At 51.9% G+C, this 24,594-nt stretch overlaps 4 protein-coding genes across 4 annotated transcripts; all 4 read right to left on the minus strand.

The window, feature by feature from the left end:
• Positions 1–248: 248 nt before the first annotated feature.
• B0T26DRAFT_679638 (uncharacterized protein) lies at positions 249–1,375 on the minus strand (the record flags this gene model as incomplete). The annotated part of the gene is made up of 2 exons (XM_060440378.1): positions 249–253; positions 445–1,375. The coding sequence occupies 2 exons, from the start codon at positions 1,373–1,375 to the stop codon at positions 249–251; spliced, it is 936 nt and encodes a 311-aa protein (XP_060290948.1).
• Positions 1,376–3,847: 2,472 nt separating this feature from the next.
• On the minus strand, positions 3,848–4,221 carry B0T26DRAFT_724749 (uncharacterized protein). The gene has a single exon (XM_060442709.1). It carries the CDS (start codon positions 4,214–4,216, stop codon positions 4,052–4,054), a length of 165 nt encoding a protein of 54 aa, XP_060290949.1. The 5' UTR covers positions 4,217–4,221; the 3' UTR covers positions 3,848–4,051.
• An 881-nt stretch (positions 4,222–5,102) lies between these two features.
• Positions 5,103–9,716, minus strand: B0T26DRAFT_437053 (ankyrin repeat-containing domain protein). The gene is made up of 4 exons (XM_060435019.1): positions 8,524–9,716; positions 7,604–8,450; positions 5,672–7,533; positions 5,103–5,558 (listed from the first exon to the last, which is right to left on the minus strand). The coding sequence occupies exons 1-4, from the start codon at positions 9,596–9,598 to the stop codon at positions 5,518–5,520; spliced, it is 3,825 nt and encodes a 1,274-aa protein (XP_060290950.1). The 5' UTR covers positions 9,599–9,716; the 3' UTR covers positions 5,103–5,517.
• A 6,440-nt stretch (positions 9,717–16,156) lies between these two features.
• B0T26DRAFT_861733 (P-loop containing nucleoside triphosphate hydrolase protein) lies at positions 16,157–23,679 on the minus strand (the record flags this gene model as incomplete). The annotated part of the gene is made up of 6 exons (XM_060447756.1): positions 16,157–18,478; positions 18,532–19,437; positions 19,485–20,209; positions 20,292–20,628; positions 20,686–22,128; positions 22,185–23,679. The coding sequence occupies 6 exons, from the start codon at positions 23,677–23,679 to the stop codon at positions 16,500–16,502; spliced, it is 6,885 nt and encodes a 2,294-aa protein (XP_060290951.1). The 3' UTR covers positions 16,157–16,499.
• Positions 23,680–24,594: the final 915 nt, after the last annotated feature.

Below are 24,594 nucleotides of genomic sequence, written 5' to 3' on the forward strand. Positions count from 1 at the left end.
CCGCCATCGCCAAATGTTCCTCAATCTGCGGCCAGTTGCGACTTGAGACTATCCACTTGACACGAGGAGATACACATGACATTTGGGCGACCAGGTCGAGAAGCCGCAGCAGGTCAGTGACGCACTCGTCAAGCGCGTCGATGATCAAATAAGTCGTCCTTAATCCCGGATCTTGCAGGATAGCGGTGAAGATCTCTCGCAAGACAACCCACGAGTTCGTGTCCTCAAATGCTCTTTTGCCAGCGACATTATACTGTCCCCGTACATGTGAGATGAGGGCTGGTTGTTCGCTGACAAGGAGGTAGATTAAGCCGCGAAGGACGGAGGTGGCGTTGTTGATACGTAAGTCGGTAGCCTGGCAGAAGAAGAATGACAGAAGGCAGGATGGGGTAGACATCTTTAGTTCGTCTATAATGCCGCAGAGCAACATAGTCTTGCCCTTACCGGGGTCACCTTTTATCCAGAGGAGCCGGCTTTCTTCGCCGTCGCGCCATTGTTGGAATTCGACGTTGCTGAGAACCCAGCGGTACGCGTCTTTCAGGAGTCCACCCTTTGCGGTTTCGATACGCCCCTTGTCGTGGCGGGGGTCGGTGACACGTAAGTCGGCCAGACAGCGGGTGTCGGCCTCATCCAACGTTGGTTCACTCCTTGAAACTTTAATAATCTCCTCTCGCAGCCGTCGAAATGCTTTATCTTCTCCTTCGCCGTACAGAAGTGGCAGCTGGACGTCGAAGATGCCGAAAAGCGAGTATGCCCTATCTTCTTCGCGTGTTGTATTGCGTTTCTCAATCCATGCCATTCGGTTATGGACACTGAAATCAGACAGACGGCCGCATCGGAGGGCCTCGAAAGGAATCCCCGTCATGTTATGAATAACTTGCTCCAGAGACCTCTTGTCTCCAAGACGCAATTCCTCTTTGGAGAAGAATTCGACTGATCCCGGAGCAATGAGCTCTTGGAGAGTCCACCCGCGGGTGAACCACCTACTCGCTCGAAAAGTCGCTTCCCAGACGGAGTTATCGTCAATGCCAAGAACAGGGGTCGAGACGTCCACCAAATAGGCGTAGCATTTAGCCGCATTACGGTACCACCGAAACATAGAGTTGATCGCCTCCTGTAGCTCGGCACTGCTTGACTTGTCGATGCAGCATGTGTCGACCCAAAAGAACTTCAACCCATCTCGAGAAGCCTGATCTCCGCAAAACTGAATCTTAGCATAGCCAGCCTTGTTCTTCCCTGTACCGTTCATCAAGTCGCTGAAGAGGACCTCTTCGTTACCCCATGTGTGCGAAAGTATCGCGTACGGCGGAATTTTGTCGATAAGATCCTCCGTTAGGCGGATCCCGCCTGTGTCGTCGCGTTCCAGCAAGCGCATCGCCCAAAGACTGCCGAGCTCTCAGTAACTATTGATAGGGATGTTCGTCGGCACAAAGGGGGAGCGGACGGACGGTGGGACGGCTCAAGGGTTCGCTGGATCTGTAGGTACAACAATCAGTAGCTGAGGCTGAGAAAGCTGCCTAATGCTAGACAAGAACTACCTACCGTGGAAAACTGTCGTAGTACTTAGCACGAAATCTCGATTGGGGGGTTGAAGCTCGAAGATTGCTGCTGCTGTTGTCACTCAGGCCCCAGGAGTTTCGATGTCCAAATCACAACCCCGCACGTCAGGCGTCTGATTGCGTGGCGCCTGAACGGCTGGCGCCGGCTGTGCACACTCGAAAGCATCGTGATTGGTACAGTGGGCAGCAAAAAGTTCTAATCTGCTAAGAAGTACCACGCTAACCTAACCAGGCAATCAAAGCCCCTCAGTTCTTGGTATACCATCCCTTTGCCTCCAAAACAGCTGCTACACGTTTAGGCATCGTAACCGATAATCTATATAGAACCTCCTGGTCAGTTGACCACCAGGACTCCTTTGTAGCTTGTATTAACTGCTGTAATGCCTCTTCCGTATCTGGTACTCGCTCAAGCTCTGGATATAACCTATAGATCTCAGCCTTCATAAGAGCCCAGAGGTTCTCAATTGGGTTAAGGTCTAGAGAGTATGGTGGCCATACCATAGCACGGATGCCTAGCCCAGTAAGAACAGCCCGTACTACCCTCGCAGTATGGACTGATGCATTGTCGTGCATAAAGGTATGTCTAGGTTGAATGAAGCCTGGAAGGTGGGCCGAATATAAGCAACTAATTACCCATCTAGATACTCCTTGCCTTGCAGAGAGAGGATCGCCATCAAGAGGAACCAGGCCAGTGCGTATATCGTGGCCAAATGATAGGGGATCTCGGAGGTCTCGTAAATATTTGTCAAAATGGTATGTAGAATTGATGGATGGGCGAGAGCGGAGCTCGCGCCCACGAAGCTAAACATGGAGCTTGTGAGAATTCCTTATCTAATCTACCTATGCATGGTCCAATCGATTCTCACGGCCCTTGCGCCGCCAGTAGGCCCTTTCTTCAGATGACGTGTTTCCGTCATCAAACCCGAAACGCGCTATGCCGTGACACTTCCACACTTCCAAAATGGAACCTTTCATACTGCTCCCTTTTTCCCTATCAGCTGCACTTGCTAAGTGCCCGCGCCACGACACCACGTGCCGTGACGGCAGTGATAAAGAAGAGTCTGAAAAGCTGGTAAAGAAAGTACTGGTGAAGGAGCCGCATGTTCGTGAGTCCCATAAGCGAGTTTATAATACACTAGCAATAGAAAGAAGAAGAAAGCAATGAGGAGGAAACATTTAGCAAAGAGGACAGAAGAATAATGAAATATTTTATCACGATTATTTCGGTAATCTGAAGATAAATATAACAGGGAAAGTACCCCAAGCACGGGTAATACAAGAGATTGATCCGGGAGTAAACCAGTCAATGAACTGTGTTGCTTACTTGGGTAGGCTAAGTTCTATCTGAATAAGCGTAACTATCTAAGGTTTATAAAATGCACGCAATTCACATAATGCTTCACCAACAACTTGTCATCGTTTGCGGAAGAATGAGCAAAGTACTCCAATCAGCGAAGATCCAAGGGACCAATCTTCGAGAGAGATAAAGTTTACTTGTCGCATAAAAAAATTCGGACAAACTGACTAAGCGACAAGCTCGACTACAAGAAGCTGGGACTATTCAAGATTCTAGGGAGAATTTCGACGTCTAACTGCAAGATTAACCTCCCCAGCATGCAGGAAAGGCAGGAGGAGGTTCCCGCCAAGGCCGCTGCCAGTTTCTCCACTCACGTAGACCGGCCTGAAGGGTGATCGTCACCTAGATCACGGAATGCGTGTGCAATACGTGAAAAGTAGGTAAAAGGATGATGATGAAAGGAAGCTCGGAAGCTCTGCCCCGCCAAGGATTTGTGAAAGCTCCTTCGGTGGGGCAGTGAGCGAGGCCCAAGCGCCTAGGCCTAAGCTCTGCTAATCTATGTACCTAGGTATCAAATTACACATGCCTAGTCATGTGACCCTCCGTTGCACTCTCCATGGCACAATCAGGCATCATGTGCCTTGGGTAGGCTCCCAGGTTTCTCCGTCTTTCAGGTGGTATAGCATGATGCCAAACCCACGCTGTGCGGAGGCATCAATCTGAAAAAAGAGCTGCTTGTTTGGGTCGTGATGGTGAATAATCGGGGCAGACTCGTTGCAGATGATGTCTTGCAGGGCTTGGAAGGAGAGCAATTCTTCTTCTGTAGGCTCGAACGTAGTGGCCTTGTAATAGTTTGCCCGTCTCTTCAGGTGCCCGTTAACGACTCTGCCTTCGTTCCTTCCCTCGGCCAGCAGGGCGACCTTTCGAAGCTGTAGAGGTCCGACTATTTTGGCATAATACGGAATGAGGTGACGCAGAAAACCTGTACTCCCTGTGACGGCGGTCCACAGCAACTAGGAAGAAGGTCGCTAGTATTGCTATACCATTGTCTAAGGATTCTAAGATAAGGAAAAGAAAGGAAGAAATTCTACAAAGGTGTGATCCCGGGCTCAGGGAAGTGGTGGTTGTGCCAATTGCGCCCCATCAGGTCCCCAGTCCCGATTGGGGATAGTGCCAGGTAGCGTCATGGCGGGGTTCAGTGCAGCTGGGCGCCGACCGTGACACTCCCGATATATGTCTCTAAATCCTTCAGTCTGGCTGGAAACTTGAGCTTCTTGAAGGCCTCAACTCGGTCCTTGGTGGTGGTGAGACCAAGGCCGTCGACGCGGAAACCGAGCAGCTCAACATTTGGGTAGCCCATGTATGACTTCGTTGGGGAGATCGCGATGTTCTTACTAAGGAAGAGCTTGAACAAGGTTCGTAGGTGGCGGAGGTGGTCTTCTCTGGTGTCTGAGAAGATCACTATGTCGTCTATGAAGGCTCTGCAGTAGGAGTGGTCGGTGAGAAGCCTGTCCATGAACCGTTGAGTGTAGGCGGGAGAGTTTCGATAACCCATGCCTCGAGGACTAATTAAGGTAAACCGGTCTCTGTGTGGTGGGTAAACTCCGAACTGGTAGAAGAATGAGGTTGCGTCTATGGCCGTGATGTATGTTTTGCCTCGTAACGAAGCTATCACTTCCGCCTGTAGGGGCAACGGGTAGTTGTCTAGGACAGAGACCCTATTCAGGGATCTCAAGGCGATGACAACTCGGCCTTTTTCTAACCCGTGAACAGTACGCCATACCACAAAAACGGGCGCTGCAAACGGTGTCGGTTCGTGAACGCATTCCATGCGGTTTTCCCTGTGGAGCTGATTGAATATAGTATCGAAAACCACTCTATCACCGCACAGTCAGCTAATTGAGGCAAGGCTGCAATATGGTCGCTGTATTCGTAGAATCTGAAGCTAAGGAAGAAAAAGAAGGAAGCAACCGAGCCCCGCACTAGGTGCGAGAAGTAGGTTGAGTGTGGGTCACGTGCCAAAGCTGTGCACGGACCACTGCCTAAAACAGGTGACAGGTGAGGCCTGCCGGACCCCACCGGACTGTAAAGGAAGAGCAACAACTGGCTAGGCCACTGCCGCTAGCACAAGCCACTAAGCCACGTTAAGGCGCCACAACCCACAAGCTTTCACAAGCACATGCAGGACTGAGCTCCTGAGCATGTATATAAATAAGTGGCCCTCGCCCCCTTCCTTTGCGAGGGCCAGGTTGAAGTCTTCCCCTAATACCAGTCATTGCTCGTAGTTCTTGTTACCTTCATTGTGACCACCTTGATCTGGCGTACCTGCCGTCTCTCACACGGACCTTGCCGTGACGGCGGCCTCGATAAGAGGCAGCCTGAAGCGTGTTGCCATACCTGCCACCCTGTGCATTCACATCGGCGCCCTTCTCGAGCAGCATCTGGACGATCTTATCGTAGCCTTCATAAGAGGCAGCCTGAAGCGCGTTGCCATACCTGCCACCCTGTGCATTCACATCGGCGCCCTTCTCGAGCAGCATCTGGACGATCTTGTTGCGGCCTCGATAAGAGGCGGCCTGAAGCGCGTTGCCGTACTCGCCACCCTGTGCATTCACATCGGCGCCCTTCTCGAGCAGCATCTGGACGATCTTATCGTGGCCGTCATAAGAGGCGGCCTGAAGCGCATTGCCGTACTCGCCACCCTGTGCATTCACATCAGCGCCCTTCTCGAGCAGCATCTGGACGATCTTGTTGCGGCCTCGATAAGAGGCGGCCTGAAGCGCGTTGCCGTAGTAGCCACCCTGTGCATTCATACCGGCGCCCTTCTCGAGCAGCATCTGGACGATCTTGTCGCAGCCTTGCTTAGAGGCGGCCTGAAGTGCGTTACCGTACCTGCCACCCTGTGCATTCACATCGGCGCCCTTCTCGAGCAGCATCTGGACGATCTTATCGTGGCCGTCATAAGAGGCGGCCTGAAGCGCATTGCCGTACTCGCCACCCTGTGCATTCACATCGGCGCCCTTCTCTAGCAGCATCTGGACGATCTTATCGTGACCTTCATAAGAGGCAGCCTGAAGCGGGTTACTGTACCTGCCACCCTGTGCATTCATATCGGCGCCCTTCTCGAGCAGCATCTGGACGATCATGTCGTGGCCTCTAGAAGAGGCGGCCTTAAGCGCGTTGCCGTAGTGGCCACCCTGTGCATTCACATCGGCGCCTTTCTCGAGGAGCATCTGGACGATCTTGTCGGAGCCTCGATAAGAGGCAGCCTGAAGCGCGTTGCCGTACATACCATTCTGTACATTCACATTGGCACCGTTCTCGAGCAGCATCTGGACGATCTTATCGTGGCCTCCATAAGAGGCAGCCTGAAGCGCGTTACTGTAGCGGTAATTCTGTGCATTCACATCAGCGCCCTTCTTGAGTAGCATCTGGACGATCATGTCATGGCCTCTAGAAGAGGCGGCCTGAAGCGCGTTGCCATACTCGCCACCCTTTGCATTCACATCGGCGCCCTTCTCGAGCAGCACCTGGGCGATCACGTCGTGGCCTCTAGAAGAGGCGGCCTGAAGCGCGTTGCCGTACTCGCCACCCTGTGCATTCACACGGGCGCCTTTCTCGAGCAGCATCTGGACGATCTTGTCGCGGCCTCGATGAGAGGCGGCCTGAAGTGCGTTACCGTACCTGCCACCCTTTGCATTCACACGGGCGCCCTTCTTGAGCAGCATCTGGACGATCTTATCGTGGCCTTCGGAAGAGGCAGCCTGAAGCGCGTTACCGTAGTGGCCACCCTGTGCATTCACATCGGCGCCTTTTTCAAGCAGCATCTCAATGATCTTGTCGTAGCCTTCAGAAGAGGCGGCCTGAAGCGCGTTGCCATACCTGCCACCCTGTACATTTATATCGGTGCCCTTCCCGAGCAGCGCCTGGACAACGGTATTGAGACCCTTTAGAGATGCGAAATAAAGTGGGCGAATTGTATTTGGTTCCGGGTGCTCATTCCAATAACATTCAGGGTTAAATAAACGACCCCAGGTCGTATATGCCGTATTATTTTGAAAGAAGTCCAAAATGCTTTGTATGACATTATTCAGGGTCTCCGCAGGTCTGGCATGGTCCATCCAGTACTTTGCCGAGTACCTCGCTAGCGGAAACTGGGTAGCGATATTGGTAATCGACTCTCCGGATTTGATACAAGCAAGGTAGGCTAAGCAACTCCGTGTTATGGAACCCCTAGAGTTTGGTTCGGAAAATTTATATCGAAATGATTCCGGGAGTTTCGTAGATATCAGGTACTCTTTAACGGAAAAATGGGCCAACTCGAGCTGTGTCACCGTTTCCCCAGCAAATCCCTTAGTTACGAGAGAAACTAGGCCTGAACAGAACCTCGTGATCTCGTTGGGACGTGGCAATCTGGAATTTTGGTCAAATTGGCCATGAGGGTCGAGGCGGATGGCTATTACATCCACAGCTTCTTCAACAGTCAAGGGCCGTTCTGAGTATATTAGAAATTGGAGAATTCGGACTGCCTTTTCTCTCCGGCCTTCGGGAATACTTGTGAGAATTCGAGAATATGTTTCATTCAAGTCTTGTGGCAGAGAATCAAGGGCGCTCTGCAGCTCATTGTAGTCCAGGCAGTGCTCGAGGCTATCCAGTTGACATACAGCCCATCGGAACCTGTTTATGAGTAAGCATATGCGGTGCTGCTAGACTCGCGAAGTAGAACAAAAAAGATAAACAAACTTACATTCCGTTAGATTTTCCCCCAATTACGGATTCGATCTCTTTCAACACATCAGGTCTCGAGGCCCATCGCATGAATTCGCTGCTTTGTCGGAGTCTTGCTTCAGTATAGGAGCGAATATCTGCATTGACGAGGTTACTATCCAGAGGGATCATATTTTCCTTATCCATCCATCTACCAAGACCAGACTCTAGCTCTTCCTCGCGCCTGCTTGTAGCGATAAAGTAGACGTTCGTTAGCTTAGAATCAGACAAGGTCTCTATCCAATTTAGCAGTTCGGATCTAGCGGTGCATTCATCCAAAGCATCCAATATGATCTTAAGCCTGTGAGGACGCTGCATCATAAGATGGACAGCTTTAGATAGCGACTCGGTTGTTGGTTGCTTTTTGCCGTCCTCGTGCGAGACAAATAGACTATTCAGCTCCTGTTGTGAATCGACGCATCGTGAATATAGCTGGAACGCAAGCGAACGTAAAAGGTTGTCAAGGTGCTGTTTGGCCTGGTCGCGAAAGTCGAAGAAGAAATCCAGGCACACATACGAGTCTTTCTGGATGTCCTGCAGATGGTCAAGAATGGTCGAGGTGAGGACCGTCTTGCCACAGCCCGCCAGCCCGTGCAGCCATAGGTGTCGGCGAGATCCCAACTTCCACTCAACAAAAGCGGCGCTATCGATAAACCAACCTCCAGTGCCTTCGTGGCGCTTCTCCTTTGCCGTATTAAGATTGGTTGAGGGATCGGGAGGAGAGAGCCACTTCTTGAGTTTGTCAAGATGACCGTCTGACTTGAGACTATCAACCCCCGCATATATACGGCTCGTCGTGGAGTGGATTTCCCGTACGTCGTTCTGAACTACATTACTGTTAACGAAGGTCTATTCCTCCCCTAGATGCGTGCCTGATATGAAGGTAATTGCACTACTTACGTTCTGCTAGTTTCCCTACCCATGACTCTAGCGTGGATACCTTCTGAGGTTTCAACTCATAAAGAAGCTCTCTCGCATATGCGGCAGCTGTCAGCGCTGCATATTTATGCCATTCATCATTTTTATGCGAGTCTGAATAATCGCAAACCCCTCGAATCACCAGGCACGGAAAGTTATTCATCAAGCCCGCGGCTTCCATCTCGAAGCATAGCACGTTAAGCTCTGGGTCTTGGGCGTATCGGTCTCTCTCCGCTGCATCTTTCATGACGGAATTAGCGGATGCAATAGTGCCGTAGTGGACAATGACTTCACGGCTGATAGAACGTAGCGGACGCTCCTCCAACCCGCTAACTTCGCAACTACTGCAGTTCTTCCCATCCTTATGGTCATAGTCGGCGCGAAACAATTGATCTTGGGCCGGACGCCGGTAGTCAGGCATATCATCCATGAGTTTTAGGTGCTCGGCGATTCTATCCGGCTTCCTTGGGTCATTGTGGTGACGTTTGATCCTGGGGAGCGCTCCTAGAAGTACCGTTGGGGGAGCGTTTAGCTGGCCGGTCCGCTGGAATCGACCGTCTGACTGCCGTTTTCCTAAATCATATTGCACCACGCCTCCGAACGCGCCCCGTGGTGCGCTGACCACAACATCACCGAGTCGAATGTCTCTTTCCCGTGTTGGAGCGCCTCCCCCAATGCCCACCATTAAGGCGAACTTCAAGTTGGGGAACGATCGGACCATATCTCTAGCGACGATCGCTGCAGAGCTGGCCCCATACACACCATCTGGTAGGCATCCAATGATCACACTATGTCCATCAATGCGGCCAAGAGTGTAGGTATTGTTATCATTGATCTCATTTGTCTCAGGACCATCAAATTCTTCGTCAAGCATCCGACATGCAGCCTCGTATTCTTCTTGTAGGGCACATATCCAACCAATCGTATAGTCTTCGATAGATGGTCCCGGGATGGGCATGGTCGTGGCTGTATTGAGGGTTTTCTTTTGTTCCGACATAGAGACTATGGTGGTATTGAATGGTCGTTGTTTGGACGGCCCCGGCATCGGGAAGGCCATGGATAGGAGATTTTGTCGGTGAGAAAAATTCCAGCGGCCGTAGCGACGACGATATTGAGCTGGAAGGAGCGAGAAATGCTTGGGAGTTTTGTGAGAGAGATCAAGATCGCCGGTAGGCTCAGACCGTCGAAGGTTTCGGTGAAGCCAAATCGCTATAACGCCATTCAGAAGAAGAACGGATTCTGGGGGTTCTCGACGAGCTATTATAATGTCTTCGGTAGATGGGCGCGTAACAGATGATGGCTAGCTGTGCAAAGATAAAGAAATCTGCGACCGACTTGTTTTTCGTTGCGCGGTTATCGCGGGATGATTGCGGGGTCGAGGAAGCTGACCGCTGTAATTGGCTTGCTTCGCTGCCAATAGCACTGACGTGGCGGAGCGGGACAGTGTCGGCCAGGCTTTCGTTGAGGCTTTCCACTTTCAACCCAAGTCTTGTCGGAAGAAGCCGTTAGGCTACATACATGGCGCACATACTAGACGTGGCGACCCAACAAAGAAATCGCCCCACAACGAAATTGGCCCACGCCATGCCCACACCCACTCCACGGGCGCAAATTATCCATTTCTACACAAAATAACTAGCAAAAAAATACTCAATCCTCTTCTTCGGCCTGTCTATATTGTTCGAGCCCACGGGCGATTATTTCCCGGGCTTCTTCGACTGCATGTGGCTGGCTTTCTGCCCGAGCCGTTTTTTTCCGCTTTGGGGGTATTTGACTAGCTTTTTGTGCCTTGGCGATGTCCTCTATACGTGCAAATCGCTCATTTCCATCTTCATATACCCTCTTACGCGTGCGAGGCTTTGAAGCCTCTAATTCGGTTGTGAGATGCGTAATTTGTGCCTTCAAAGACGCGATCTCTGTATTCTTCAGATCCAGGGACCTCCCGACCTTAGTAAACAAGGCCCGCACACGCCGCTGAGCCGGACTGAGGGCATTCCGAATACTGTCCTGGTACTTCTTGATGTCCTGACTGCCGTGCGGTGTTTTGAAGAGCCTGTCATCGTCGTTCGGGGCCGTCGGCGGCGGTGTTGAAGGCCGGGCCGGGAGTGCCTCATTGTCCTTGACCGCCTCAGGGTCATCAAGTAAACAAGCCGGGTTGAAGGGCCAAATCCCGGTTTTACTGAAGCCCGACATGATGTTACGGGCACTCATGCCTTTACCCGAGGCATCTCTGTAGCAGTAAAGGAACCGAACCTTGTTGACAGGAGCTGACGATGTGAAGCTCGCGAGGGCCTTGGTATTTTCCCTAAAATAGGTCTTTAAAGGTGAAAAGACCGAGCGATCGAGAGGCTGAGACTTGTGCAATGTATGAGAAGGTAAATAGACGAACTGGACCTTATTTTGGAAGGCCGCTAACATGAATTTTTCGTTCATATGGCTCGAATGTTCGTCAAGGATCAGTATACGCCATTCGCCCGGCCTTTGGGGCTTTGTTTGGATCAGGTAGACCTCTTTGAGCCATTTCAGCGCAATACTGGCGTTGCTCCAGCCTGTAATTGAGTAATCGTACTTCCATTCCCGGAATTCCTTCGTCAGGTTGAAGTTATCAGGAAAGTGTTGTCCTTGAAGACTGGCCCCGGTAAATATGATCACGGGCTTCAAACGAACGCCCTCAGCAGTGCCGCATTCGATAACTGAAACCCAGGTTGTTGCATCAGAGCTTTTCACGTAGGTTCGGTTCGTCAGGGAGCTTCCTATGACCTTTCCGGCCCAGGTCTCGAGCTCCTGCATGCCGTGCTCATCCATGTTAGCGATGTTGGCCGGGATGACCTTTTTATCCTTGATTTGGAAGGCCAGGCGCTTGAAGAAAGCTTCATAAGCTTCACGAGTAGATCCGCAGACTCGAGAGGATTCCAACAAGGTTGAATTCTTCATCTTTACCGCCGGGTTGCGGCGTAGGAAGCGGTCCACATATCGCTCCCCAATGGTCTTTTTCGTGCCGGCCTCATTGAGTATAGCTTGAGCGAATCTCTGCACCTGACGACGGCTAGGAGCCCTGCCTGCAGCCTCCTCATTGAGGCACCAGTCGGCTAGGAAGCTTTCCTGCGCATTGGAGAGGTTTCTTTCGGCTTGTTTACTTTGTGCTCGATTTTCTGCCCCGTGGATGCGTTTGCAGAGGGTAGAAGGAGGGATCCCGAAGTCATGCGCGGCCTGCTTCTGCGATGCGCCCTGTTCAACTGCAAGTATTGCAGATTAAATTAGCTGCTCTCGACGGTTCGACATGATGTATTTTGAAGCTATTCGAGCCTGAATTGATGAAGTTGTGTTGTGTTGAAGTTAAAGGGCGGGAAATTAGATGACAGGGGCAGAGATTTCGTTGTGGGGCGATTTCTTTGTTGGGTCGCCACGTCTAGCTAACAAAAATGAGAACAGCCCCCACGCAAGCCTCAAAAAATAGCCTAAGGTTTGATTAGAAAGGCTGTTGTCCTTATTAAGTCTAGGGGTGTATAGGTACCCCTAATGCCCATCAACGAGGGATTTGACAGAGGTTATCTATACTGATGACGGAAACACGTCATCTGAAGAAAGGGCCTACTGGCGGCGCAAGGGCCGTGAGAATCGATTGGACCATGCATAGGTAGATTAGATAAGGAATTCTCACAAGCTCCATGCTTAGCTTCGTGGGCGCGAGCTCCGCTCTCGCCCATCCATCAATTCTACATACCTTTTTGACGAAGATTTACGAGACCTACCAGATCCCCTATCATATACAGAGCGCGGACGACCGATGCTGATAAAGAGGGAATGGCGCCGGGGGAGATACAGAGACCAGATATCTCTATCATGGCAGGTACTATGGTGGGGGGCACGTGACAGGCGGTGGGCGAATGTGGGTCGTGAGCACGCAATCCTACTGATGCATGAAAAGTGTAAATAGCTTCATTACGTGGAGCGCTGGTGGGAGCCCCACTGATGGCGTTCGGCGCTACATCTGGCACGTGACATAGCGGGGTCTGTGGATTTCCAACCTCAGGGAAATCCGCCGCGCCCAACTAGCCTTAGAAAAATCATCACGTTTTATACCTTTTTATACCTTTTTTGCATCCCTCTCGGTATTACCGCTTTAAATGGTAGCTGCGACGCAAGAAAGAGTGATCTTACCACACCACAACTTACTCACGCAATTTGAGGCAGTAGTTTCCTCTACAACCTCAATTTTTCGCGAGCCCGCAGCCACGCGCGCGTGCAAGTGACATGTCAGGCACCTCCCGGTCAGAGGCCTAGCGAAACATCGCAAAGCCTTTGATCACCCCCACTATAGTACAAACCCGCACGCCCGGACCTGGATTAATTCAATCAATTGCAGATGCAAAGGGTTCGCACCTCAGCCGCTAATCTTTAGTAGGCCGCTGAGCATCTTCAAAACCCAAATATGTGGTGATCATTGGTAGCCGCGCAGAAAGGTCGCGAAGTCTAGCACTAGTTAATTGGCTGCTGATCCCCTTGGTAGGTAGCTGAGAGACGAAGGCTACCCCCTCACATTCGTTTTCCTTCATCTTATTCACAACACCTGTTGGCTTGCTGCACGCGACAGGTGTCGTCAATTGAGAATCCACCATGGCCAGCCAAGGAGGATCATCCAACTGATCTGATGCCATGACTGGCGGATTTCCTGAAGAATCGGACCCGGAATTATGCAATGAGGACCACTCTTCTGGACCCTTCTGGACCTCTTTTGGACAAAGGAAATCAGGTCCTTTGGCAGGAGTCGCACACAGCTTCTGCTGGACCATCCACGTACAGCTTTCTACCCCGAGCTCGTCCTGAACACATTGGCAGGAACAAGGAATCCATATTTTACTTGGAGACCGAGATCACGACCAGCCGCAATGATATCAGGAACCAGATCGCGGATTTGAAGAGACCCCTGGGCAGACGAGACGCCAAAACAGCAGCTCAGCTGGAAGACCTCGCCATCAAACAGACTTGCCTCACGGAACAACAATAGTTGGACATGAAGCACATCATCAACTTGCTCCAGACTAGCGAGAGACGTATAGCAGCTGAGCAAAAGAGAATCCGTCAATCCATTCAAGGACACCTCAAAACACAAGCTACGGACAGTCGTAACCATACATATGACACCATCATCAGCCATCTCAGCAATCAGCGTCAGCGTGCCATGCCTGACATTACAGAGGGAGACAAGTCTTTGAATCTGCTGAGGAGGATGATCAGCTAATTCATAGCCCTAAGGCTGACCAAAGCAACCCCAGATCGACTCCTGAACTACAGCCGATCCCCTAGATCATTCGAGGCAATCCCTGAATGTCCCTTCTATACAGCCAATCGTACGCACCTGTCAACACTGCTACTCAGCAGCAGGAACGACAATCCGCAGGCTCGGACAGACATTGCCGACGTCGAGTCACCATAGACCCCCGCCTAGAAGAGCTCGAGATACCAAGCTCCCCGATGATGCCTCGCTGACCTCCTTGGAATAGAAGAGCGAGTATGTCAAATTCCTACAGCGGTTTTACATCGTCAGTATCCCACGTTTTAAAGCTCAAAGACACTGGTTGGTTCTTGCTGGCCCGGGGATAGTCTAACATGATGTTCTCCCTCTACGCAGCCAAAATGGTTTTCTCCTGCTCGAGGTTGCCGACTATCTTTGGTTCTCCCCTGGGCAGAGCAAGTCGAGAGGCATGTGCAGCGACTGGCAAGTAGCCAGAAAACCTTAGAGGTGCAGCAGGCAGGGGCTTGAGAACGACTTTGTGCGACATTGTCAGGGCTGTTCTGTAAGGACTCCTTGTGCTGTTACGGGTGTCGAGTGTCGTGGCTTAGTTGAAGACTGCGTATGAGCGGCTGCGGTCGAGCGGATGCGGGTGAGTGTTTGGTGATGTACATGGAGAGGGTCAAGAAGCTGGAGGTCAACGGTGCCTTTTATACGCATTTTTGCACGCCAGTTCGGCGTGGTCATGGTCATCTCAACTCGCTCCATACTAGCCAAGGTATCTGCGCTTGGTAAGGGAAAATGGTTGGCCGTTGCTGAACTAGGTTGCCTCATGATACGAAACGGGCCAGCAACTTACGGTGAAGTGAGGCGCGGTGGTGGTTGAGTTTTTGAGATTCCTGCTCCTCCGGTGGGGGTTCAGCTCACGTTCGAACGCCTCGGCTAACCAAATCCTACATAACAAATGCAACCAGGGTGGGCGAAATATTTTCAATACAGAGATCAATCCATATCGCTTATCGGCCTTATCGATCGATTATTGATCAATATTGATTCAATACTGCTGACTCATCAAAATACTGCTTAGTCATCCACAATATTGACCTCGGCTCCCAATAGGTGTACGGGATCCCGTGCAATTACGTAAGCCTTCCTTTTTGGGATGCCCGCGCCGTTATCTGTCAGATTTGTTGTATCTGGATTCTCCTCTTTTTCCTTTTTTTTGTTTCTGGCTGACCCAGAGAGACTATATTATAGTACAGTGGGTGGCGATAATGGGTGGCGATAGTTGGTATAAGCATTCTAACAAACCCAATCTAGTTCTTTCTACCCCTTTCCATCTGACATTATCTATTCTCGCGAACGCGAACGCGTCCGCGTCGCGATGCACTCTCGCGATGCATTCAGTTCTTATTCTGTATAGTTGTAATGGCTAGTCTCTCATCGTTTCCCGATGACTGTCTCCCACCTGAGGGTGATTACGAGTCACGAGAGGCCCTATTCCAATCTATTAATAATTGGGCAGCAACACGGGGATATGCCTTTATTGTGGGGCGATCCACTAAGGAGAAATCAGGCAAATTGACGATTACCTGCATGTGTGATCGAGCTTGCCGACCCCCCAACTACATCGAAAGAACGGCAACGGAAAACAACTACCCGGCGAACCGACTGTAAATTCTCAGTCACAGCAAAGCAATCCTTGGATCAGAGCACTTGGACCTTGAAGCATCGACCTGTCTCGTCATTCCTATTGGCCGGCTCCACTTTCAGAGCTATGACTAGCCCAGAATGGGCGCGGTTCATCACAATTTGGCATTCCACTTTCAACGCTACATCGCCGTCGCCGCCGCAGAGCCACAATACGCCGCCTGGCTCACCGCTCGGCACAGCTCCTAGCCGATGATTAGGAAGCCTGCCTAGCGGGCTAGATTGTCCGAATGGCTTCAATTGGAAGCCCTCCCTCGTATAAAACGGTTAGGCATCTGGCGGGCCGTATCGCCCTCATCGCCGAGAAGGAAGAAAAGGTCGGAAAACAATGGACACAACGCTTTATCGCCAGGAACACTCAAATCGGCACCCAAAGAGCGAAGCGTGTTGACTCGGTGAGGCTCAACGGTGCAACCCGGGAAATAATAGAGGAATGGTTCAATTTCGACCTTCCCCCCGTCAGGGACATCAAGCCTGAGGACCGTTGAAATGAAGACGAGACAGGCCTGCAGGAAGGCTAGGGCAGCAACGGCATGGTCCTAGGATCTAAGGAATATAAGACTCTAATCAATAGATCGCCCAGGGCCCGCACCTAGACCCCCTTGATTGAATGCATCTCGGCCGCCGGGCAGGCACTTCGACCACGCGTTATTTTCAAGGGGAAGTAGTTCTCCGCGAGTTGATGAAGGCAAGTTCCGTGTTCATGTGTCTCAGCCTAATAGGTCCCCGAAAGGCCGCAGGAAAGGCGTTCTCAGTTCACCGACGCGATTATGCCATTTTTCCGGAAACCGAGAATGAGGCTTCCCAGGAGCTAGATACACAACCCGGTCAGAAAAGCAAACCCCCTTTCGCAGTGCCTCAATATCGAGACAGGTTATTTGGCCCTCACATTTGAGGACATTAACTCTGATGTAACGATTCATCATGTTTTCATTCTCAACTTAGTATAGCTATGGGACAGCGCTTCGTTACTAGTTCCCGACCCTTGATAAGGACCCGTTCCTTGCGACCGCCGTCAGACCAACTCAGCAAGCGATACGAAATGACTTCCACCTTCACAGCGATAGCCACCACTCTGCTTAATCCACTGGTACCCCATAGGGCAGCGTCCCATTGCCTCGAGCTTTGCACATAAGGCGGCTTCCTCCCTACGTCGCCGTTCCTCTTCTACCAGCCGCTGCACAATCTTTTCGCGCGCCTCAGCTGTGGCTCTGCGACTCGCTTCACGTAAGCGAATGTACTCGTCATCTCTCTCCTCTTCAGCCTGCCGATCTTGTTGCAGCTGTTCCCAGACTTCATCGCTCACCCCGGCATCCCTCTGAACACGGCGTCGCGAGCGTTGCTCTTGTGGTCCTGGGCTGTCACTCTGATCAGTAACTGTGGCCAATTGTTCGCTGTCGTCTGGTCCTGCGAACGCAGGCTCCTGGTCCTGCACCTGAGCTGTGTGGGCTGTTGTGGACATGTCGACCGGTGCTTGCGTGGCTGGCCCAAGGTGCTGTTGCAGCGCTTGATCAAGTGTCATGACGGGCGGTGGCGTGGCATGTTGGCTCCGAGACCTGCGATCGCCCAGCATTGCCTGCACTGCTTGGGTAATGATGGCTTCGCTCAGCACAACACACTTACGAGCAAGGTCCTCTTTGCATTGCAAAACCTTGTTGAACATGGCCTTTGCAAGTTCCTGCACGTCTCGCGCGTTGGCCCAGTCTTTTTGCTCGGTGAGATGCTGCAGCCCGTCGGCTAAAGACAGCCTGAATAGGTGGCTTGGCGTCTCCAGACAAGACAGGTTCAAATCCACGCCTTTCGACCTCAGAACTGTCCGCTGCCCTTGGAGCAAGGTCGTCAACAGTGATATGCATTCGTCCGTTGTCAGCGCCCGAGAGTCTACCACCGCTGGAAATCGCGACGTTAGGCCTGCGTTGACCGTCATCAGGCGATTGATGTCAGCTTCATAGCCCGCCAGGATAATGATGAGCTTCTTGAAGTATTTCTCCTTGGTGACAGAGTCGACGATTTCGTCCATCGCTTCCTTGGCAAAATGACCTTCGGCTAGCCGGTATGCCTCGTCGACAAAGAGGACTTTCCCGAGGGCCTTGTCCAGGAGGCTCTGGACTTTGGGTCCGGTCTGCCCAACATACTGCCCAACCAAGTCGCTCGCTGAGCATTCGATGACTTCGGCGGTAGCAAGGAATCCCATGTCGTAGAAAACCTTGCCCATCTTCCTAGCTGTCGTCGTCTTGCCGGTACCTGGGGGGCCGCGGAATAGGAAATTGAACGGGATGTTCTCCTTGGGGTCCATGTCAAACACCTTCATTGCGCGTACTGTCTCTTGGTACCCTTCAAGCAGTGCCACCGTCTGCTCACAACCAACCGTGCCCTCGAAAAGCTTCTTGACATTGGTTTCCGACCTATCAGCTCGGTCAAAGTTCTCGTCAAAGTGTTGCGCTTCGAGGAGGGTGCTTGACTTCGCCTCCCCCTTTGAGAAACTCCTCTGGTGGCGGGCCTTTGTTGAGTCAAGGAGGATGTCGATCTCTCCGGCGTTCCCAAAGTTAGGGCGGTTGCGAGCCCGCTTTAGCATCTCCATTGCAGTCTTGGCGGCCTGGCTGGTTGCCTGGTATCCTTGCTGTTTCATCTTCATGTCAAATATCTTGCGTAGGTCAGCGTCGGAGAAGTCCTCGAATGTAAAAGCGGACGACATGGGAAATCGTCGACTGAGACCTGGATTGACGTTCTGGAACATGGTCTCCATTTGGTCCTTATACCCGAGCAGGAGAACACAGCGGTCATCTCCGGGCACACTTTGCACCTCGGCCACGATAGTGTCGATGACGGCGGTCTTGTATGGGTCGCCGGTCGAACCTTGGCCTCCTCCGTAGAGCCCGTATGCTTCGTCAATCACAAGCACCTTCCCAACGGCTGCAGCGAGAATCCCTTTGGTCTGCTGCTCTGACTGGCCCAAAGCGGCACCAACAAAGTCCGATGGATTTCGAACAATAACTGAAAACCGTTAGCATTCGTAAGGTCCAAATATTAATTGCGCCAAAACTCACCTTCGCCTTTTGACAGCAGACCGAGTGCGACCAGGATCTCTCCGTACAGCTTCGCCACTGTCGTCTTTCCAGTGCCTGGATTACCAAGGAAGAGTTTGTTCAAGGAATATTGAATCGGCGGCTTCTCCTCGATCTCACGCTGGTAGTTTTGCTGGATGCTGTCCACTAAGGCCTTAATTGACTCTTTGACCGACTCGAGCCCAATGAGGGTCTCTTGCAATTTCTTCCAGGCTTTGCACTTGGCCAGCGCCCCAGATGGTTCCGGTCCAATTAGGTCTTCCTTGGTGAAGAAGAGATCATCTGGTTTTGCTCCGCCTTTGCGCTCCCTGCGTAACCGGTCTGCTTGACGCCGCGAAACAATGCCCAGGGTGTTCTCAACTGTCCGGGCGTTCCCGAATCCCTCCTTTCCGCGACCGAGACCAAGTCTCCTAGAAATGATTCTGCAGTAGAGGCCGCGGAGACCATCTTCGCACTGCATCATATTCCTGTACTTCTTGTTGACCTTCAGCTCAAAAATTCTGAGCAGCTCATCGTCTGAATAGTCCGCGAACTTCATGTCGATTGGAAACCTGCTGGGGAGGCCCGGATTATGCGCGTAAAAGCTCTCCATCTGTTTGTTGTAGCCAGCCAGGACAAAAACAATCTTTCCTCGGAGATTCTCAACTTCCGCCAGAAGGTAGTCAACGACACTAGCACCACCTGGGTTGTTCCCGGAAGTCAGTTGGTAAGCCTCGTCGATGAAGAGAACCCCACCACCGTCATCAAGAATCTCTTGCACCAGCTTCTTGCATCCGGAGACGCCTAGATTAGCCAGTCCTGACCCCGTTTGCTCTTTGAAGCAGGTTCCCGGGACTACTCCCACTTCGGTCATGAGTTTGGCGTACATGCGAGCCACGGTAGTTTTCCCTAAAATTTGTCAGTCATGACCGAGCCAAAGACCAAGGGAAGCTCACCTGTCCCTGGATTTCCAAGCATCGAACAGCTGAATCGTTCTGAGGCCAGAGATACTCCCTGTCGCAAAGCAGTGTCGACTTTTGACTTGATGGAAAGGAATTCCTGCTTGACTTCCTCCAGCCCGACCATGCCCATCAACTCGTCCAAGGCCTTGCTTCGCGCCAGCTCAACCTGCTTCAACTGGTCCCATTCTTCCTTGGCGGTATTGGGCAACGAGTCTCGGGCACTAGATGGGCTGACTTGGGACGCAGGATCCACGCCAGATGGTGCTGGTTCGGTTGCCTTTGATGCAACTCTGGCAGCCATCGCCGCTTGCCGCTCCTTTTGTTTCTGTATTCGTTGTTGGGTATCCTTCAATGCGTCGAGATCTGCACGATGCTGTTCGAGAACCTTTTTCTGTTCCTCCTCCTCAGCCTCGTACTTGTTGATGCGACGCTGGTGCTGAACCTCGTCCTGGATTTCTTGGAGCTGTCGGACATATGCCTCTTGTCGACGTTGGCGATCCTCCTCGAGCCGGATATCTCGCTTGATCAGTCTCTCTTGTTCCTTGTCTTCCAGGATACACGTTTGGCATTCCACTTTCTGTTGACCACAGAGAACGCGTGTCTTGTGCTGCCGCGCACATTCGCGATCGATGAGCTGATTACATTCGGTCCTGCTGTGGTCTGTCACTCGATGGCAACGCGACCTGCATTTGTGAACCCTGCATTTAAGCATGGCGCCGCTATCAAAATTGTTGTCAGCAGGAAGACATGTGACCATGCGCAGAGGGCTTGAATGCTGGGGACAAGGAACTATGGACATACCAGAGCTCAGTACAGCCGCCATCGGGACACGACTTGTCAAAGTCGATTGGTTCCTTCAGCAGCGCAGTCTTCTCTGGGTGCTTTTCGCATCTGATGGGCAGACCATCATACAGATGGTTTTTGGACTTGAGCAATTCAAAAAATGGGTGCCAAGTCGCTCTACCCTTCTTGCTTGCCATGAACGTATCCATGTTCCCGATCAGAACCAGGCAGTCGCGAGCCCTAGTAATGAGGACATTAAGGCGTTCTGGGGCCGACATGAAACCAATGTCACCAGATTCATTGCTGCGGGTAAGAGAGACAATCACGATATTGCTCTCCTCCCCTTGGTAGTTATCTATAAAGTGCAGTCAGCCCTGTTCAAACTCTTGCGAAAGTCGCGGGGATCTCTTACCAATCGTGGAAATTCGAACAGGCTGTTTGTCAACCTTTGACGCAGCTCTGCTAAGAAGCCCGGCTCGAATCAATTCAAACCTGTCCATCTCGCTGATCTCGGGATCATGTTGGTTCTTGACGAATAGGTCCTGCAAAACACGGAGCTGGCCGAGGTACGGCGTCAAGATCACGATCTGGTTCTCTGAGAACCCTTGTTGGCCGAGGTATTTGTAGATTCGCAGGATTACTTCAGCTTCGAACAGATTCTTCCTGCTCTCTTTCGTCCCTGGGTCACGTCGATCTTTGAGTGCTTTGTCGGACTCTTCCAGCTTACCGTGGTTGAAAAACACAACGCAGTCTTGAAGCCCACGAATTGGCGGCCGCCCCGCGGTATCGGGGCCATCTAGCAGGTCAGGGTAGGTTAAGTTGCGGGGGAAGATGGAAATCTCTGGAACCATTCGATGTTGCTTGCGCAGAGTTGTGTGAGATGCGCCTTGTATGATCAGTCGCTCAAACAGCGAGCGGTTCAGGTCGAACCCATCGCCTTTCTCGACAGACAGTGCATAGTTGTTGATTTTTGGACGCAGCTGTTTGTGATCACCAATAAGGATGAGCTGCTTGACACTTGGCGCGAGCGCCGTCAAGATGTGGCTCTCTAGAATCTCTCCGGCCTCCTCAACAAGGATCACATCTGGTGCAGCCGCACGGATCAGGCGAGAGTGAATGGCCGCCCCGGTTGTTGTACAGCCGACGACATGCTTCTGGCGTAGGATGTTTGCGTCTCCTTCGTTAAAGAGAACATCGAGTTGCTCTTGGGTTGTATTGCATTGATGAGCATACTCATAGATGGTTTGAAGGCGCTCATCAACAAGGGACTTGGTCCATCTCTGCACGTGGCTCATCCGAACGGAATTTGGCATGTCCCAGATTGCTCTCGACACCGCACTGACGTCTTTCGAGAAGATGCCAGGGCCATCACCCTTCACCCATCGGTCGTAGAGATAGTCGGGGCCGATCTGCTTCCTGCGCTTCCCAGCGCGACTCCAGTCGGGACTCTCTTCTGGTACAAGGAATGCTCCATAGAACAGCGGATCCTCGAATTCCAGGTGCTCCGAGATTTCCTGCCATTTAATGAGAGCCTGGCTTCTGAACTGTTGAAAGGCATTTCCGAGTTTCGACCCTGAGTGGTTGATATCCGATTTCAGGGAGTTGATTCTCGCCCAGGCGTCTGGGGAACGCCGGTAGCTCCCTTTCTGCGCAGAGAGGAGAAGCGGCAGTGTTCTTGGTGTGCACTTTCCCTTTGCGCCCATGCGAACCATTGCAGCAGGTGGAATCCCGACGTCTTGGAGGTCTTCCAAGAACTGATCGAGAGCGTGGTTGGTGTAACTAATGACGAGTATCCGTTGGCCGGCTTTGAACAGCTCATTGGCAATACGTGCCCCGATGAAAGACTTTCCCGTGCCTTGGAAACAATGTTAGCAAATATGCCAGATAGCCTTCATCGGTGATTCGACTTACCCGGTGGCCCCTGTATCAGACTCAGTGATCTTGTCAGGGCATGGATCAAGGAGTCCAGTTGCGAACTGTCAACTCGAATGTTGTCGGAAGACGGCAGGTTCACCATATCATCTGGGCCCAAGCCATGGCTGATACGCTTTAGGTCTTCAATCAAGCTGTGCAGTTCTGGTGCGACATTGCACTGGACGTCCGAGGCGACTGGGTTGGTAAGCACGTCTTGCAGCGGCATGTCTCGTATGGCTTGAAGTCCGAGAAGAATCGGCTCATATGCAAACACCGGTGTGTCGACGAGGATGAAGCGAATAAGGTCGGCATTTGGCGTTGCGAATGCACGTAAGGCGGTCCGAATAGCTTCTGCATCTGTAAACTGCAGGGAAACAATAGGCGGCGACTTTGCAAGAAGGTCAATGTTTCGGTCGACGAAAGCAAACCCAAAGATTTCCTTGTCTCGGCATAAAACGCCAAAGGCTTGGTGTCTGAGAATACTGGTCTGGTCCTGCAAATACCGCTTGCGGCTTTCGGGATCCTTGCGGTGAAGAAACTGGAGGCCGTCATAGCACTGAACCAGAAGAGTGCATTTCTTGAACCTGTTCCTTGACTCGTCTTCGAATTCAATTCCCACCGGAACAAGTTTGCCTAGCGGAGCAAACGACCTCTTCCCTTTCTTGATACCCGTATCGACTTGCAGATCCTCTCGGAGCCCGGCCAGCATATCTTCCCTGTTAAGACGGAATTGGTTGTCAAGAAGAACGAGGGGACGACTGTCAGGGTCGGCGTCCGAAACCTCCTTGGTGGTCCGGTAGAATGGCGGATGAGTGGAAAGGAATTCGTCTGTTGTCGGGTAAATGCAAATCTCACGAAAATCGGCATGGTCGTTGTCATGGCGGCCACCTGGTCCACCATGCTCAGCGTCCTGTTGAGGAGAGCGGCGAATTTTGAGGTCGTTGCTGATTCTGTAGCCAAGCTCGCGGGTTTCATGATTCTGGGCCTTCTGGAGACTGCCCTTCTCGTCAATGGCCTGAACGTCGGCCAAAACATCGACATCCGCCTTGGCAGGGAGTAAGAGAAGCTCTAGTGCAAGCCATGCAAAGGGGTGCAGAAGATCATCGGGGATTTGGTTGTCATGGAACAGTTTGATCATCGCATTCCAAGTGGTCGAGGGACTCACAATGACAAGAAGCACTTGCTGGAGAAGCTGACCGTCGACAAGGGTCTTGATATCTGGATTGGAAAGGTACTCTAAGAGGGGGAGGGTGTGCGAGAGAATGAACGGGGCGGAGAGATTGACACGGACAGAGATTCTGACGGCATCAAGACCCGGCTTGCTAGAAACCAAGGCCTCAATGCACGCACCAGGCGACTTCTGGGCCCGAATAGCTTCAAAAAATAGCTGGGCATCTTGAGCCAACGTCACTTGACGGTTTCCGGAGAGAACGTCGCGAAAGACGGTCTTGAGGCGCACAGCCCGGCGGTGGTCTTGCTGGTTCGTGGCCATGGTGAGTGTGTCCAACTTGTTTACTTGTCGACGAAAAGGTATGGCAGCGATTTGCAGTGATGGTGGGAGTTGCAATGGGCCTTGTGGAGGCTGTACTGGAGGCGGTATCGATGTGATTAATCAGGAAAGAAGTGGGTGGTCATATGGAAGCGGAACGAAGACACCGGGGACCGTGTCATCAGAAGACTTTCGTTTGCAGCCCTGAACATTCCTGCTCATTTATGGGCAATTTAGAATATGCCGGAAGCCGAGCTCGAGGGTCCAGGCGTTGTGCGACCATGTCAGCGACCCAAGATAAGGAATTGCTGGGACTGTACATAGCCCATAGCTGCCTAGCCCAAACCGCCCCGATGCCTCATTGGAGGCTTTCGGGTGATGAGCTGGCTTGTAGGCCTCCGTGCATGGTGCCACAGGCAGGTTTCAGTGACGAGTCCTCACCGGAATTTGGGCACCGGCCTCCAATCGTTGGGAGGTCGACAGCTGCAACTTGGCGCTGCAACGAATGAGCTACGCAGAGAGGCTCACGGCTGGTTCTGTTTGGTTGTGGAAATGTCCATGGGTCGCGCGCTGATGGATGCAGACGTTTCCGCGATCAGCCCGTGTTCGGGTGCCGTAGCAAATAAGGAAACGAAGTGCAGATTGAGGCCTACAGCCACACAGCCAAACCAGAGGAAAAGGCTCGCAGGTGAGAAAGAAGGACGGGACCGGCGATTCTGGCCTGCGTAGATAAGACACTTGAGAGGCAAACCTGTTCGTCTTCTTCACAGCTGCTCCTTGTCTCGACACGGTCGTCTAAGGAGTAGGTATTCCAGCATCGTGATTCCTAGCACACAGCCCTAGCACCTACTAGATCGACCGATCGGCCTTTCCTCGCTGCACATCCCTTGAGTTGTTAGCACATCGATATTTCTCAAT

The sequence above is a fragment of the Lasiosphaeria miniovina genome (assembly GCF_030549165.1).
Source record: "Lasiosphaeria miniovina strain SMH2392-1A chromosome Unknown B0T26scaffold_7, whole genome shotgun sequence".
Lineage (NCBI taxonomy): Eukaryota > Fungi > Ascomycota > Sordariomycetes > Sordariales > Lasiosphaeriaceae > Lasiosphaeria > Lasiosphaeria miniovina.